This window comes from Delphinapterus leucas, chromosome 2 (genome assembly GCF_059928025.1).
Source record: "Delphinapterus leucas isolate spDelLeu-1000000601 "Yukka" chromosome 2, BTC_Dleu_Yukka2, whole genome shotgun sequence".
NCBI classification, from domain to species: domain Eukaryota; kingdom Metazoa; phylum Chordata; class Mammalia; order Artiodactyla; family Monodontidae; genus Delphinapterus; species Delphinapterus leucas.
This window is the reverse complement of record NC_143130.1, coordinates 17,639,751-17,657,403: the sequence shown is the minus strand read 5'-3', so window position 1 is coordinate 17,657,403 and position 17,653 is coordinate 17,639,751. Positions and strand designations below refer to the sequence as shown.

The following is a 17,653-nucleotide window of genomic DNA, read 5'->3' as shown; positions in this document are numbered from 1 at the left end:
TTCTTCATCTACCTTGTCCTCCTTCCCCCCGAGATAGCTCCACTGTTTCTTTACTTGTAGAAGCTGGAAATCTGGGGTGGCTCTGACCTCTCAAATGCCTTTCCTATCTCTGTTGCCTCCTCCTCTGGAATCTCTCTCCTCCCTCACTCCTCTCCATCCCCCTACCCTTACCCCATCCTCTCACCGGGCTCTCTGCTGCAGCTCCCTGAAGGACTTCTCTCTCAACCCATTTTGCCTACACAGCAGTAAGGCACATCTTCCCACAAAACAAACTGATCGTGTCACTTCCGGCCGAAATCTCTTCGGGAGCTTTCCTTCCTTTCCAGGATGAGTGCCAGTCTCCATCACGTGGCCACTAGGACGTGCACAAACCAGCCCCTGTGTCCACCAGCCTGTCCCTTACACGACCTGAAATTTCTCAGATGTCTGATGCTGCCTTTCACCTCTGGATTTTCCACGTGAGTCAGTTCTGCTCCTTGTTCTAGAAAAGTCAGCCTTTAGATTTCAGTATCCTCTCTCCAAAGCCTTTCCGTAGCCCTGGGTACTCACCTTCAGGCAGCAGCTGTCACACCATCATGGTTCCTCTCTGGTTTTCTTTGGTGGGAACTGCAAATTCTGAGATGGCTGGGACCTTGTTCATCTCTCCATCACTGGGGTCCAACCCAAGGCTGACACCTAAACATGGACTGAATGATGAGGGAAATAATCCCAGAGAGTCGAGCCTTTTTAGAAGAAAAAAATTAACTTAGTTACTGTTAGACACTGAAGTTCTAACAAGGCAAGGTAACAGAATTAATATTTTAGCAGTGATTCTGGATTTCCTTCACTTTCCTTAGCTCTAATGCTCTTACTTAAGTATTTAAAAACATTCCATAAGCAGTAATTATTTCTTTAAAAAAGAGAGAGAAAAGAAATGGCTTTCCTTTGTTTTGTGCTCCTGAAGGATGGATGAACTTTTTTGGCATCTCTTCCATTGGAAAGAATACATAAAGCAGGAGGCAGAAACATTGGTATCATTGCAAAGGACAAATTTGTTGAGGACTTTGAAGGAGAACTTTGAGAAATGGGTATTGAAAGTCAACTTGTGTAGGAGAATTATGATAATTCTAAATGTTCCAAGGAAATTAGTATTTGTAGGAATTACTGCAATTTAACCTAGTTTGCAGTCACCTCATTATATCTTTGTTAGACATGATTTCATATAAAGCCTGCCTTGGTACCAATAGAGAATAAGACCAGGTAAGTTTTCTCTTAGCCCCCATGCTGAGGAATTTAGTCACCAAGGACTACTTTTTTTTTTAAGAAGAAGAAATAAAACTTTTTATTTCCAGATAACATGATTTCTACGTAAAAAATCCTAAGGAATCTACAAGGCAATTACTTTAGAACAAGTAAGTGAATTTAGCAAGATCATAGGACAGTAGGCCAATGTACAAAATCCATTTTATTTGTATGTACTAGGAATAGACAATTTGACAGTAAAATAAAAATCAATATCATGTACCGTAATATCAAAAATCATAAAATACTTAGGGATAAATTTAACAACACAGGTAATCTCTGTACTCGTAATTCTATAAAACGTCACTGAAAAATGAAATAGGCCTAAATTAGTGGAGTGATATATGATCAGCAGACTCAGTATCACTGAAGTATCAGTTCTCTCAAATTGGCCTATTGATTTAATAAACTCTCATTAATCATCCCAGCAGGAATTTTTATAGCAATGGACAAACTGATTACCAATTGGGATTATTAATTTTTATATTATTTATTATTAATGTTATTATTATTTAATTTATATGAAAATCTAGAACTGGAAAAACTATTCTAGGATGACAATATCATTGGTTGCTTTTGGGCGGGTTGGGATTGAGTGGGAAATAATAGGAAGGAATTTAATGAGGTGATGGCAATGCCCTTTATCCAGAGAGGGGTGTACATTACATGGGTTTATCAATTTGGCAAAACTTACTGAACTGACCAAGGACTACTTTAAAGTGAATTCTCTCTCTACGTTTAATTCTCTTAGAAAGCTACATTAGAATAGGAAGGGACCTAAGGTATCGTTTATGATTCTCTTTATTTTATATATGAAGAAATAAATACAGAGAAGCCAAATGAGGTGCTTAATGGCTGCAAGGCCAAGGTAGTGGCAGAGTAATTTAGAAGCAAGGTGTCCATCCCTCTTATGCACATGAGAGGGTCTGATTGCCTGTGAGTGTGGGGTTCAAGCAGTTGATACTCTGGCTGTGTTGGGAAGAGGTGGATAGTAAACCCATGAGTCCCAGCGTCAGGCAGGCCATCGCGTCCTGGGTCTGTCACATCCAGGCTTACTTCATCCTCTGGTCAGTGCTGTTAGCCACATGGGAACGTGGAGGACATTAGCTGTAGTGCTGCGTGAAAGCAGAGCCTGGAACTGAACCCCGAAACTCCAGCCACTCTTCTCCAAAGAAAGCTAGACCCTGTCTTACTATTCATTGTCCTGTGTTAACTAGTCCTTCGGATGTTAGTCCTTTCTGCAATGTGTGATTGTAATCTCCATCAACTTTCTTTTACTTTCAGCCTTGTGCTGTGCCCTTAGCTTTAAAGGCCCGCTTCCACATGGCCTATACATATGAGATCTCGAAACTGATTTAAGGAAACTCTGAGTCATTCACTCAGAAATGAATTTATTCATCCAATTATTCACCCAGCGCCTGCTCTGTGCCAGGAATTGGGGATAGAATAGAATAAGCTTATAAAGACTGAAATATCGGATAGTAAGATCGTGCCAATTACTAACTGGGACCCAGGTTTAGGTTTGCTGGAGGGGATTAGGGCCATATCTATGCCAGCTTTTCACCGTTTCTAGTTGAGATGGTGGGGTACGTTTTCTTTATGTGAAAGACATGATTTGACCCACTATTGTACACTTAAAAGAACTTGAGATTTTATTAAGCCCCACAGATAATGGATTAGTTTTTTAAAAGAAACCAATATTTTACCTTTTCCTAGGAAGAGTAAGCCAAATGTATAATATGAAGCATATTCACTGGACAATATCCAGTTCTTTGTTATTGAATAGCACTTATTGTTTTCTGATTATAAAAGCAATATATGATCATTTGAATATCTTTTTAAGAGCGTACTACATTACATTGTTTATAGATATGGGGTAATTCCCAATTTTTGTGTCTTTGTAAATGAAGTTCTGATAGATACTGATCAGCATGAGTCTTTATGATTCACCTAACTTACTATTTTGTGAGGATAGTGACCACAAAGTGAAATCGATGGCCTGGTCACAGAATATAGGATATTCTTTGGCCTGGGACACGTATCTCCACATTACTCTGGGAAGAGACTGTATCACTTTATGCTGATCCCCAGTATGAGTTATCTTGCTGCAACCTAGTTTTCTTTAATGGATGTAAAGGCTTTCCTATTTTCTTAGGGATGGAGTTGAGGGCGTCCCACACAATTGTCCCTACTCGGGACTGAGTTCTGTTGGATGGAAGAACATTTTTTGCAGTTAAAACGACAAAGTGAATATTGCAGTTCTTTTATTTTGGTGTCTTCTTTGAATTAAGCTTAATTTGATAAGGTTTTTATATGTGGAGATCAGAAGGGCCTGGGAGCAGCCCATACTGCAGGAAGGCCAGGCCAGTCTTCCAGGACTGCCCTCCTTGGAGTGGCTAAGCTCCCACTCTGATGATGCGATGCATTCCTCTTTCTTAAACTCAATTGCTTGTAACAAAAAAAATCATCAAAAGATTTAAAACAAAACTCTGTACTCCAATCAGTTTTTTTAAGAAATTAAAAGGCATGTGTCTTCTGTTAAATATTTATGTATTTGGCCATTGATGTCTTCATTTAAATCTGTCTTTTGAGATGCAAATTAGACATGGTTAGGGAGGTGGGGAGGTACAGAAGCTTTCCCATGAAAGTGTTCAAGTACAAGGTTCCTAATGAACAGGCATCTTATTGTTTTTCTCTGGAAAGCCTGCATGTGCTATTTTTAAAATAGAATTTTTATTTGACTTTATAAAATTCTAAAATAGCCTCTTGGGATATTTAGGGATTTCTCATAAAGGTGCTTTATAAAGATTTTATCATCTAGAAAATTGCAGTTATATGCTTCAATTAAATGTGTTTGTAAAGCAAACTCGAGGATGTGTTGTCTGTCTTATGATTAAATAAATTATTGTGTAGGATGCAGGTCTTGTGTGTCGAGACTTGTATAGCAGGTCTCTAATGTATGTGCTCATTAAAAAAATTCACACATGCCTGTTTTTAAGGTATTGGGTATTTGTTGTGTTTGTTTTTACTTCTCCAAAGTACCTTGGAATTTAGGAATAATGTTCTTTCAGAAAATGTTCTTGTATTTTTTTACATCTAAGACCTGGAATATTTAATTTACTTTTCAGTAAAGCTGTCAGTTGTAAGCTGCAATTTAAAAAAAAAAAAAAACAAACTAATAAAACAAATCCTCATTTCACAATTTAAACCTTACTGAGTCTAATTCACTAGCGCTGCTAGTTTATTATTCTCCCGCAGTTTGACGTGCCTCCAATTGTAATTGTGTTGACCCTTCAGTGCATTAAATCTCCCCGGTGCTTATCAAACTGGGCGAGATAAGTCTACAATTCGGAACTTCATTAAATATCTCATTTATATTAAACAGATGATAGCTTCTAACAGAAATAATAATTTGTTCAGGTGAAGGAGCCACAGTTGTGGTTTCCTCTGTTTGGAATGTGCAGTCCTCTCTCCACTTTGCTGTGCTCTGCTCCCTGCCTCCACACGGGCCCCTCCACCCCACCCCCCAGCCCTCCCTGTCTCTGGCTGCCGGCCAGCTCCAAAGCATCATAAGATTTTAGTTGGTGGGGTTAACCTCAGAGCCCACACTGGGAGGATTTGTGTGCTTTGTTCCTCCTTGTTTCATGGCTTTACTAATACAGAGTTCTCACTCATATTATGTTTATGAAGTATATGACTTTATAAGGCACAGCTGTCCTAAAGAACGCCACATGCTATTTTAATTCTTGGTGATACGAATCCACCTATATTCTTTGCTTATCTAGCAGATTCTATATATTTGCAGAATAGCTACCTTTGCCTGCCTTATTAGAATACTGGGTTTTAACTTCCGTTTTGTCAGTATCCTGTGTAGTTTATTTTCCCTCAGTTACTATCTCACACTTAAGAACACAATGAAAGAATAGGATGATCGTTTCTAATTTCAGCAGAAGAAACTGAGGCTCGGTGTGTTGTGGAAGACACCCGAACTGACAGGTGGTCTTTAGGTCTTAGAGAGCGGGTGGTCATTCTCCCCCCACACACACCAAGGTGTGCTGTTAGGTGTATTTATGCACTCTAAGTGTGAAAAGTAGACTTAAATTCCAGCTTCCGTTCTGACGATGATAAAGCATGTCTAGCACAGGGCAACATCGCATAAAGAATTCTGAATTAAACCATAACTCAGATTGACTTCAACAGATACTGTCAAGCTGAGAAAAAGTAAGCGACAAGGTGAGTTTGATTAAAAAAAAGCCTTTAATCTACATATTTTTCCTCCAGTGGTTGAAATCTGACAACTTCATGGGAGGCACAGTGTGAAGTGGCACAGAAAGTTGGTCATTAGGCAAAGCTGTCATCACAAACTATTTTGGTACAGGGTGAAAAGTTCTAGTTCATTTGGTACCCAGTTCGATGCAGACCCTGGGCAAGTTGGGTCTAATTCCCCCATGCTGGTCATGGGCCTCCAGTTCTGACTTTACCTCGCCCCCCCCCCCCCCCCCCCGCTCTCTGCAGCTGAAGTCACCTGGGAGCCCCTCTGGACCTGAGCTGCCCATTGAAACGGTGTTGGATGATAGAGAACGAAGGATTTCCCACTCCCTCTACAGCGGGCTTGAGGGGCTTGATGAATCACCCACGAGAAATGCTGCGCTCAGCAGGATAATGGGTGAGTCAGGTAAAACCCTGTTGATCACATCTTGTTTTTATGCTTTTACTGGTTCACAGAGAGGTTATTAATGTAACATTAATGTAAAGGAGGCCCATGTTTTCAAGGGGAAGAGGAGCAGGTTCATTATTATCATTCAGGAAGTGTTAATGTGAAGAGAGGAAGTCAATACATTGATTTTGTTAAGTGAGTTTTGGATCCTGTAACGTGGGAAAGGGAAAAAAGAAGGGGATCACACAGAAGTGTTTTCCAGTGATCAAGATATTCTTAGCATGTTTGAGATGATAAGTGAAGCTGTGTTTTTGTTTTTAAATCAAAATTTAGTGGCTTATGGCAAGAAGGATTCAAAAGTTACATGTTTACAATAGCACTGTTTGGAGGGAGGGGAAAAATATGTATATGCATGTATGTGAATATTCACATTTTGTGGTTTGTACTTAATAAGGTGTTACCCTTTTTGAATTGCATCTTGACTTTTTCAAAGCCTTCATTTGAAAATCCTGAAACTAGTTTTTCACATCCTTTGTTTGCATTCAGCACCATACTGTCTGCGTGGCCCCCAGTGAGGAAGGAGGTGATTAGCACTTGCTCTGCAGCCGTTCAGCTCTCTGCTAACAGATCCCGTTAATAAAGACTTGCTTTGCCACCAGAGTGGTTTGATTTACTGAGTTGCTCATCTTGGGATTCGCTTGTGAGAGTTGTCAAATTTAACACATAAGAAGCTGTTTTGATTAAAATAGCACGTGACATAAAACACTCATTGCTGGTGTGTTTCTCAAGCCTCTAATATGAAGTACAACCTAAATTTAACTCCATTTTGAGCACACTTAATGGAGATTTAATACAATTCACGTCTCCATTAGGAAGCTTCGCTGGAACAGGAATTTGTTTCCTTCATCAGTGGATGTTTACGGAAAGCCTGCTGTTGGCAAGACATTGTGTATATACTTTTGCTGTAGATACAAAGACAGGTGAGAATCAGTCTGCCGTCAGAGAACTTTCTAGCGGGCACGATAGGAAAAATACGTGAACATGACTGGTAGAATTTTCTGTTGTTCTTCCTCTAATCCTTCTAGCTTTCTTGTTTGGAAAAATCGCTGAATTCCTCGTTTCTTAGTTTGCGACGTGTGGGAATGAAGACGCGCCAGCTCTCTGGTTTAATTCTGCCAACAGTTCTCTTTCGGCCTGCTTGACTTAGTGCAAGTCGGGGAAGGACGCGGAAGACATTGCACACCTGTCAGGTGACAGGCATTGCACATAGTTTGTCAGATTAACCTTTGCTTATTAATGATCACGTTCCTCACCGCGGTGGGGTTTTCCCTACTTTCCTGGTTTTGCTGTGACACTTTATCTTCGTTAAATACTTCTTTTTTTTTTTTTGCGGTACGCGGGCCTCTCACTGTTGTGGCCTCTCCCGTTGCGGAGCACAGGCTCCGGACGCGCAGGCTCAGTGGCCATGGCTCACGGGCCCAGCCGCTCCGCGGCATGTGGGATCCTCCCGGACCGGGGCACGAACCCGCGTCCCCTGCATCGGCAGGCGGACTCTCAACCACTGCGCCACCAGGGAAGCCAGTTAAATACTTTTTTATTGATGAAAATTCAAGACCCCTTGAGCGAGAGAGTGTATGTGTTCCCTGGATCTGTGTGCATACAAAGTGATTCGCTGTAATTTCCCCTTTATTATAGGAACATAGGACTTGCCATACTGAATCAGACCATTGGTCCACCAGTTCCTGTAACCTGCGTCCTGACTCCAATCCCTGATGCTTCAGAGGAAGGCGAAAAACTAAAACTAAAAAACAAAACCCCCCCAATTCACCTAGTGACCTTTGGAAATGCTGTATATATGGGTTGAGGATTCTTTCTTTTTCTTCAGTCTATTGCTCTGATTTTATTAGCTGTGGCCTCGTTAGTCCTCTTAAGTTTGCACTAGAGTTGGCATTGCTTTCCCTTCCCTCTGCTAGAGATGTAATGGACTTGAAAATTCCAGATGCTTCTGCTGGGGCAGTAATCTTCCAGCTCTGTGCTTTGTGATGTACTGTGTGTGGCCTTTTGGGCTGGGGTGGGGGGCAGTGACAGACTCCTTACTCTTCGTTGGTAGGCCAAATTGATGTGAATGATTTGGATATTTTCTTAAGATAGTTTTTTACATGTTGTGTGGGAAACTAGGGATCCCATATAGTTTTACTCTGAGAAATGTATATGCTTAATTTGATTTATCTTGAGTTTTACAAATTCGAAAATTCCTCAGTCTTTGTCAGTCCCTATTTCAGCATCATTGGCCCTAAGAAACAGACAGTGTTCGTAGCATCACTTTCCACTTACTTGCAAAGATAGTACCTTGCAACAAGACACCAAAGCCAGGTACCAAATATAAGAAATTAAAGCATTGACTTTCAGTTAACCTAAACCAATAGCAACAGTATTTACTGCTGGGCACAGTATCTGGGTGCATGGAAAATTTTCAGATCTTGTTTGGTTAGCAGTCGTCTTCTATACCTTTAGGATATCTCCTGTGTAGACACCAGTGGAGGTGGTGGTATCTGCTCCATGATCTGCTATGATTCAGATAGAACTTTGTATTGAAATTCCAGCTGACTACATTAAGAAGTGATTAATTTTATGTGGATAGGGTGAATTTTCATGTAGCATATTCCTCCTGTGGGACTCTAGACCAAAAAGGAGCTTTGAGGCTCTCTGACTCATTTCTATGGGAACCTAACCCAGGAGAGAAGCTTCCAAAAACTAGACCAAAAAAGGAAGAGATTTTAGAGTTGGAAGCATGTCAGATGTCATCAGTTACACTTTCCCACTTAACAGATAAAAGAACTAAGTCCCAAGATCCCGTGACGATTTTTGTTTTATTTTGTTCTTGGCTCTTTCCTCTTTCTAAAAATAGCCATCTCTGAGGAATACTGGGATCACACAATAAGTGTTAGTGACATTCATCCTTTATTGACATCCATTTTTAAGTACCCACATTTTCAAGCAACTGGCTTCAGACAGTCTAACAGAATCTTCCATTCTGGCAACCACTGTGATTTAAAAATCAAAGAAGTTATCTTTGCAACAACCTTACAAATCGTGTACTCCAACCTACTAAACGTCTGTTCAGGGGAATTCTGGCCCAAAGAAGTTAAGTGACAGGTCTGAAGCCCCAGACTTCCGTGTTACTGAACCAGAATTACGATGCATGTTTTTCTGAGTCACGAGTCCCACATTACTGGAACCTGATCGATCTCCTTAGCTCTTGGTGGGGTCAGCCAGAGTTGCAGCCAAAGGCAAGAGTTCTCCAAGTGTCATCTGTATTGGCTGACTTTCCACTATCATGGATTTTCAAGGAGTAATTTTGGATATTTATCAAAAAGAAACCTGTAGCAAGGCTACATAGGATTTCTTCCTTTTAAAAGCCTTAAAAATATTTTACAAATGGCTGGACTGTCTTAACTGGTACTACTAATAACCATAGAGGTAATAGGTGTAGCTAATTTCACCAGCGTGTTCACTTCATAGGACACATCACAAGCTGACATTTGGGAGCATGGAACCTTAAATGTTTTCCAACTTTTTTATCTGAAGAATTTTTCTGTTTAAAGCACAACTGAAATCTGTGGTCTCCATTTTTAAATGTAATCTCAGTAGTTTTTATATTGATACATTGTGGTGAGTTTAAAAAATAATTCTATTCAGAATACTTTGATCTTGTTAGAAAGTCAACGTAGAAAAATGGAATATTAAGGTTGTTTTTATTGTGAGTCAAATCTCTGGCAAAAGGTTTCTCATTTCACGTAGTGTTGCCTTCTATGTAAATGTACCAATGAATAAATGTTTAGTAAACAGTCATTCTGCATCTCATTGTTTCACTCGGCTACAGTCTAAATCTTAGTTTGTTGGTTAACTAGTTGAGGAAAGGAGAGTTTATTCATCAAAAACCGGATCAAAGGTTTCTGAAGTCACCCTTCAAAGGGTTCACATTTAGGATATGCCAAGTACCTGCAAACATAATTGAGAGTTATTCTAAGGGGAGTTTGGTAGAATATGTAGTTTGATAGCTTAGTTCATTACCCCCAATATATTCCTGGAGCCCGCATCCCAAAACACTGTTCGTCTCAAGTATGTTAAGAAGTGGAAAATTGATGGAAAACATATATTCTCAAGTCTTTTGAAATATTAGCCTCCAGAATCATCGGGGAAAGAAAAAAAGCTGAATCCTTGTCTTACGGTTAATAGGGACATTTCCTGTAGGTATAAATTTTTAGATCACCTAAGGAACAATATTTCTACTCAAAACAACACGAAAAAGGACTGTCACATGAAGAACCATTCTGTGTTCCATACTGCTCGCTAGACTGTCTCTCGGAATATATTGCATGAACATTTTTGTTTTTGTGTTTAGAAATGAATGTGCTATATTACACCAATATAGTTTCTTCCAATAAATTTTGCCTCTGTGAGGACATGACATTTAATGCTGTGACATGTGCCTTGTCAGTGGTGAGCTACCAGGGATAACTTGGATTTGTCATTCTGTACACTTTTTTGGGAAAAAAGTATGTTTTGGGAAGGAAATGTTTCTTTAGGTAATAGTGCTGGAATGTCCGATCTTATTTATGAATGATATTTTATTGAACAGATTTCTGTCTTTCTGTACTAGTATCCTAAAACTCAAGTAGGCATAAAGGAGTGGTGTGAATTCAGGAAAGGGAAGCAATGAAGTATTAAATTTGATTTACATTTTTATCATGAGCGTTTATAAACAGTTGCTAGTTTTCACAATTTGTCAAAATGGATGCATTTCAAATCAAAATAGAGTATTTTTCATGATAATTTGCTGAGTAGAGGTTTCAGTGAACATATATTATTTCTGTAATAGAGTAGTTGATGCTAAGTAATGATCGCGTTTGAAATTTCTAGCAAGTTTGCGTTTGTGGGTTGTCCTGAAAAGATCAACTTAATGTTTGCTCCTTTGTTGAAATGTCTAGAATAATATATATTTTAAAAGATCCTTCAAGTCTATATATGCCATCTCCCAGTTTCCGAAATGGTGTTAAAATGAAAATTATCGTTTACACATTCTTGTGAATGTTTAAAAATTAGATCTTAAGACAGATGTGAAAATGTTCATGAACTGTCTTCACATTGCTATTGTGCTATTTTTAAAAGCAATTACTCGTAAAGGACAAGGGCACCCTGTTTGAAACGGTGGTAGGATTGGGAAAATGCAGCAATCCTTTTTATTTGCATAGGAACCAGGAGAGCTGACTTAACAGCTGTGGACATTGGACTTGAGATGACAGTGTTTCCATCCTCCTGTAAGGTGACGGGGAAACTGTCTGTTCTCCTTGCTCTGTTGGGAGAGACAGGCCAGTAGGGCGACACCACACCGTGATGCATGTTTCTCTGAGGACAGCCTTTCACAAGATATCCATGTGAACCGAAGCTTCGCCCATGAGTTCTTGCTCAGAGGAAATATGGCCCATGATTTGAGGAGGAAGCCAGAAGAACTATAGGGGTTTTGGGGAGGAAGATGGCAACATTTGGACCCCAGCTTTATCTTTAAGGATTCAGGCCCCTGAATTATAATTTTATCCCAGGAAAGATAAACGCCTATCATGCCGATCCCGGAACCTGAGCAGAATTTACTGAAAGAAACTGATCAGTGTGGACAGTTCTGGGTCTTTTCTTACCGAGAACACTATATCCTAATTGAATAAATCAAAATTTACAAGCTCCCCTGTCTTGGCCTGAAAAAACCTCTGGGCAGTGAGATCCTAATCTTTCCTCTTTAACATCACTCCTGCCATCTCTCCACAAGGCCCTGGTTCTGCATGCACTCATCTTTGAAGTGTCACCTGAGTGCACTGTGCACTTTTCTCCATCATGCATTTAATGATGTTGTTGCTGATGTCTAAAATCAATGTCGTCATTTCTTACAGTAGAAGAGATCGTATTAATCATTCAAAACCCATCTCGGATGTTGACTTTTTTTTTTAAGACTCCCAGCATCCTCTTCCTTCAGCTACCCAGGCGATTGCCAGCACTAGTGAATGCCGGGGCACTTCTGGCACATCACTCAGAGCACCGATCAATTACTGCTTTATCTGTCTCCTTCTCCGAGGTGTGAGCCATTGAGAGGCAGAGATTAAGTCTTCCTTATAAACCTGCCAGGTGGTAGGTGCCCAGCTAGTGAATGAGTGAATGATTGATTGATGTAAGTCTGCAGGGCTTCCCTCCAAATTTCCTGGTAAAATTTTTCAAAGGGCTATAAACGACTTCAAATCTACGTGGCATTTTCACATTAGAAGTCATTCTGGAGATCATCTCTGGCCTTAGGAAACTTAATACCAGAGACACTGAATACCGCACCCAGAGCACCATAGCTGTCGTGTCAAGAGGAAGGAATAGACCTCAGGTCTCCCTTTGACATTCATTTATGAAAAATAAGTTTACTTAATTCTATTTTGTCCTACCAGGTTGAGCAGATTTTGGAAATTTAGACTTTTTCTAATGTAGCAAAGTGTTAACATTCATATACATAACCCTTAGATGGATGTCTAGAATTTCTCTTTGTTTTTTTCCACTGGACAGGTAAATACCAGCTGTCCCCCACGGTGAATATGCCCCAAGATGACACTGTCATTATCGAGGATGACAGGCTGCCAGTACTCCCCCCACATCTCTCTGACCAGTCATCTTCCAGCTCCCACGATGATGTAGGATTTGTGACAACGGACACTGGCGCGTGGGCCAAGGCCGGCATCAGTGAGTCAGCAGAGTGGTAAGAGCACTGTTGGGAAACATCAGTTAATTGCAGTCACACTTGATTTTAGGGTTAAACAGTCTGTCACCGAGCACAGTGAATCAGTGTCTTTTATAGCGGTGTTCTGATTTGATAATAATGATTTAATACTCGTAGTTGTCACTCCTCAAACAAAAGATTCCCCCCAGCCTCATAAACCTGCCCAACTGTGTTAGCCTTTCCAGGGCTATCGTTAAGAGTTTAGCCAAACCAACAAGAAAACTACCACTAACCCCCAAACCCTACTCATTGAAGTTAAGTTTCACAAGTGAAACTTTTATTTTAGATCTGTGTTAATTCAACGAATTGTTTTCCTATTCCATAAATAAATTCTAAGCAAATCCCTCCGGTGACTGAGAGTTTGTAACAATTCGATGACTTTGGCCAAATTAGTAGTTGTTACATTCTGGGAGTGGGAAGAAGCTTTTTCAGATTTTCTTTTTAGAGCGCTATAACTCTACTAGTCTTTGTACTTACTTCTAACATTATGACTTCAGGGGCAGTCTAATGCAATTTTTCTCCTGTATCTCTCAAAATAGAAGAAAGTATTGGATATTATTGAGCCAGTGTGTGGCAAATAAATGTGGATGAGTGTCTTCATTTGCGTGCCTAGTAATTATATACATCAATAAGCGAAAGGAAAGTCCCTCCTAGGGATGACCTTGGAGGGCTGTAGTGATAATGAACGCAACCATGTGAAGCATTATACCAGAATCTTCTTATTGCCCTTTCTCTGGGGTCTTTTAAGAATCCATCAGCAAAATGATATTTCAGTGTTGTGGCATTGAACTACACTCAAGCCCGCGTGATAACGGCTTACCTTTGAACGAGTTTTTTGGTTCAACGTAGAGGGGGAACTACCATACAAAGTAAAAACCCACCTGAATCAGACGCTGTAGCATTTACCGCTGCAGTTTATACCTCTTTCTGGAAGTGAAAGCAATGACGGAGAAAGTAAGGATTAGATATTTGCAGTATTCATCGAAGGGACAAAAACCTTTTGAGTCTCCACCGTGATGAGGAATTTTGAAGGCAGCCGTAGGAATAGATGTTTGGGGCCTTAAGAAATGCTGTATTGGTGAAAGTCAATAAACAACGAGCAGGGCTGGAGTGTGGCATTAATTTCCCTAAGGGGATTCATAAAACAGTGAGGACTTGTATGATTTTGCTGTGGGGAATGTGCAGGGGCTGGAGAAGAATATGAATGAAGGGTTATCCAAACAAGAATGGCAGCTGTTCTGAATCACAGCAGAAAATGTAAGCTTTTCCAGCCTGACAATATCTCCCTAATCCTTGATGAAAATGTTATGAAAACAAAAGGGCAATAAGGCAGGATTAATAACTGGAATTTTAATAACTTTTGGGGGGGGGGATCGGGTATGGTTACATTCTTTAAAGAATCAGCTGTCAGTCCTGCAGACTAACTTGCTAAGTATGCTAGCGTATTGTTTCTTGTGTCCGAAATTAGTTTAATGGGAAGAATTAATTATGTTATGGTTTAAGAATATTTAGTTATTTTAAGATGCTTATTCACTCAAAAACTCATTTGCCGTTTTCAGTTGTGTATGTGTACATTTCGCTGCATGATTGTGGAAGGCTGAATATGTCAAATGGCTAAAGTTTGCATTTCTTAACTGATAGAATATACTTGTTTTCAATCCATGAATTGATTTAGGGAACATAACAACGTTTTTAAGGTGAAGAAGGTAAAACAGCAAATTCTCATCTTAGTGACAACATAATTTCAGAGGATATAAAATTAGTTTAAAAAATACGCCAATATGTGGCTTTCAGGAACAAAAATTTGTACTTCTTTGAAAAACCTTTAGCCAGTAATTTTTATTAAAAATGTATTGCAGATTCACTCTGTTCACACATTTGATGCCTAGTTTGGAATTCAGGTTTTCGTGTAATTCACACGATACAGAAGAGGGTTGATGAGCATGTGCAGGATGGTCGGAGAGATCAGCTTTCAGTATCTAAACGAATTACTCTTGGACTTCCCCGGCGGTCCCATGGTTCAGACTCCGAGCTTCCACTGCAGGGGACACGGGTGCGATCCCTGGTCGGGGAACTAAGATCCCATATGCCGCATGGCACGGCCACAATGAACACACAAACAGAAATAATTACTCTTAGTTCAAATATCATATTTAGTGTTTATTGTTGCAAAATTGTTCTCACCATATAGGTTTTAATTTTTCACTCCTAGGACTGTGTTTTCGAATTGGGGTGTATGTGCCCTGGAAATTATAAGCATAGTAGTTTGTGGATACTACTATATAAGCATAATATACACACACATATATATTTAAGAAATATGTAAAAGCAGTCTACACTTATATACATAATGTATGCTGGAGCTATGCACACATATGTATATACATACATACATAGGGTCTAAGCAGAGTAGTACGAGAAGGGGCACCTAAGGCTTCAAGGTGCACATGACCCTGCTTCTTCCTGGAACGTCAAATTTATTCCGGGCTTTACAGATGAGATATGATATATTAAAAATGAAAAGATTTAGTGTAGGATGCAAACAAAATAACATTGATTAGGATATAGCATAGTGTTTTACATTAAAAAATCGTTTTTGCTTTGGGCTGAGCTCCCAGTCCCTGGGCCAGAACAAGGGTTAAGCAAGCTAGGTGCCCAGGGGAGCAAACGTAAGGAGCTTCTCACTCTCAGGTGTGGCCCCTGAACTCACAGGACCCTGAGATCAGAGCTCCCTTGAATTCTGAGTCCCAGGCACCTACGTTGCCTCCTCCCCGGACCCTGCTCTGTACTTGGTGGAAAAGATGGAGAAGGATTGTTCATTTCCTTTTTGAGGTTTCAGTTGGTGGTTGGTTTTTAAATACCCTGTTTCCGTTATCATAATTTTCATAACTTTGAAAATTTGAGATAGCAAGTCTTTGTTGGCTAATAATAATTTATTTTGCATGGTGGGCTGCAGTTTACTGAGGGCTTTCCCCTTGTGTCCTTGAATTCTCTCAGTGGCCCGGCCAGTGGTTAGGGCCACTCTTTTCTTCATGGAGCCAATGAAGACACGGGGGCTCAAAGCGTTCAGGCCACATCACCCGATGGCAAAGCACTGCCTTGATGTCTTCCTTGTTGCAGCTTTTGGTTTAGCCTTTCCCTAATGCCATCTGTCATTTCATGCACGGTGAATTGCAGCTAAATTTCTGATATGTATCCAAACCAGATCACTACCCTTTTATCCATATGCATGGTCATTCCCATAGGACCAATACAGGGTTAGAGAAGCTTGTTTCCAGCAGAAGCATAAGGAGGGCTTGTATAGTGGAAGCTGACGTAGTGGAGAGGCCACCACATCCTAGTGTGTCCAGTGAGCTGTGGAGGGATGTCCTACCTGGCCACATAGGCAAGGTGGCTCCACACTGATATAGGAGAGCTCTCTATTTACTCACTGTGCTCAGCATAGAGAAAAACCACGTCATTGTGGGGCTGGGCTCTCAACACCTGGTGGTGCTTCTGAAAGTGTTAGTGGGATTTTACAAATAGGACCGATTCCCCTGCCACTTCCATTGTGAAGACACTTGATACTGTATCCTGTTACCACTGATCTGCCTTGTGTTTCATCATCTCTGCTGGAGCCACTGTGTTGGTGTCACACAAACCAAATGCCATCCAGACTTAGTCATGCTTTTCCTGACTCCCTGGAATACCAGTCAGTCTCCCATCCATGCATCCACAGAGTCTTCTGTGTGCTTCTGGTTTGGTATTTTTCTTAGGGAATAGAGATCTTTTCTTATTTATTACTTTGACTTTGGTACCCGGCACCACACTTTCATCAGAATAGGTTCTAATCGTGATTTGTTGAGTTGATTTCTTCTCAGTTGATTAAGTATTGCAGAGAAGCTACATCCTCATAAAACTACATGCCATAAAGGTGTTTTGTTTTTTTTTTCTGAAACACAAGATAAAGGATATATAAGATGACCAGAACATATCCTTTTCTTAAAAAAATTTATTTTACTGAAGTATAGTTGATTTACAATGTTGTGTTAATTTCTGCTGTACAGCAAAGTGATTCAGTTATACATATATACATTCTTTTTCATATTCGTTTCCATTATGGTTTATCACAGGGTGTTGAATAGAGTTCCCTGTGCGATACAGTAGGACCTTGTTGTTTATCCATTTTGTATATAATAGTTTGCATCTGCTAATCCCAAACTCCCAATCCATCCCTCCCCCATTCCCCTCCCCCTTGTCAACCACAAGTCTGCAGAACATACCCTTTTCAAAACTTCTATTCAGTTGCAATTCATATAGTCACTAATTTGCTGCCAGTATTTGTATTAATATATGAAAGTTTTCCTCAAAGATTCAGTCTTCCGCACATGGAGAAGGAATTGCTGTAAATGTAAATTAATGTCGTATTTTCCCGTCACCTCCTACACAACCACAGTTCTTTTGATGGACTATATTTGTGCTATTTAGTTTAAATATTTCTGAGGAATATCCATATACACACATTCATACACACAGGTGTAGATGAACTTTCCTGAGCGTCATGTCTTATTTTCAGTAAATGTTTTTATGTTTCTCTCTCTCTTCACACCAGCTCTTTGAGTCCAGACGTCGATCCAGTTCTTGCTTTTCAACGAGAGGGATTTGGACGTCAGAGTATGTCAGAAAAACGCACAAAGCAATTTTCAGATGCCAGTCAATTGGATTTCGTTAAAACGCGAAAATCGAAAAGCATGGATTTAGGTAGTGAGTACGATCTCCATGAACCTCTATCTAAATACGCTTTAGATGCTTTCAGATGAAAATCAGTGGTCCCAAACACATGTCTGTTTACTGTGAGCCATAGAGAAAATAAATGCGAAATGAGGCAATTTGGCAAAAATTAGTTTTTCTCCAAGTTTGAGATAACC

General features: G+C 40.0%; 1 protein-coding gene across 20 annotated transcripts in view; it reads left to right on the top strand.

The window, feature by feature from the left end:
• The window catches only part of PARD3 (par-3 family cell polarity regulator), a 642,085-nt gene that overhangs the window by 390,277 nt on the left and 234,155 nt on the right, over nucleotides 1-17,653 (top strand). For 14 of the 20 annotated variants that reach the window (XM_089906476.1, XM_089906474.1, XM_089906475.1 and 11 more), the window contains 3 exons: nucleotides 5,797-5,956; nucleotides 12,536-12,725; nucleotides 17,338-17,489. In XM_089906476.1, coding sequence (XP_089762602.1) covers nucleotides 5,797-5,956; nucleotides 12,536-12,725; nucleotides 17,338-17,489 — 502 coding nt within the window. The remainder of the gene's footprint in view (nucleotides 1-5,796; nucleotides 5,957-12,535; nucleotides 12,726-17,337; nucleotides 17,490-17,653) is intronic. The other 6 variants (XM_030761778.2, XM_030761782.2, XM_022580413.3 and 3 more) reach the window with 3 other exon arrangements.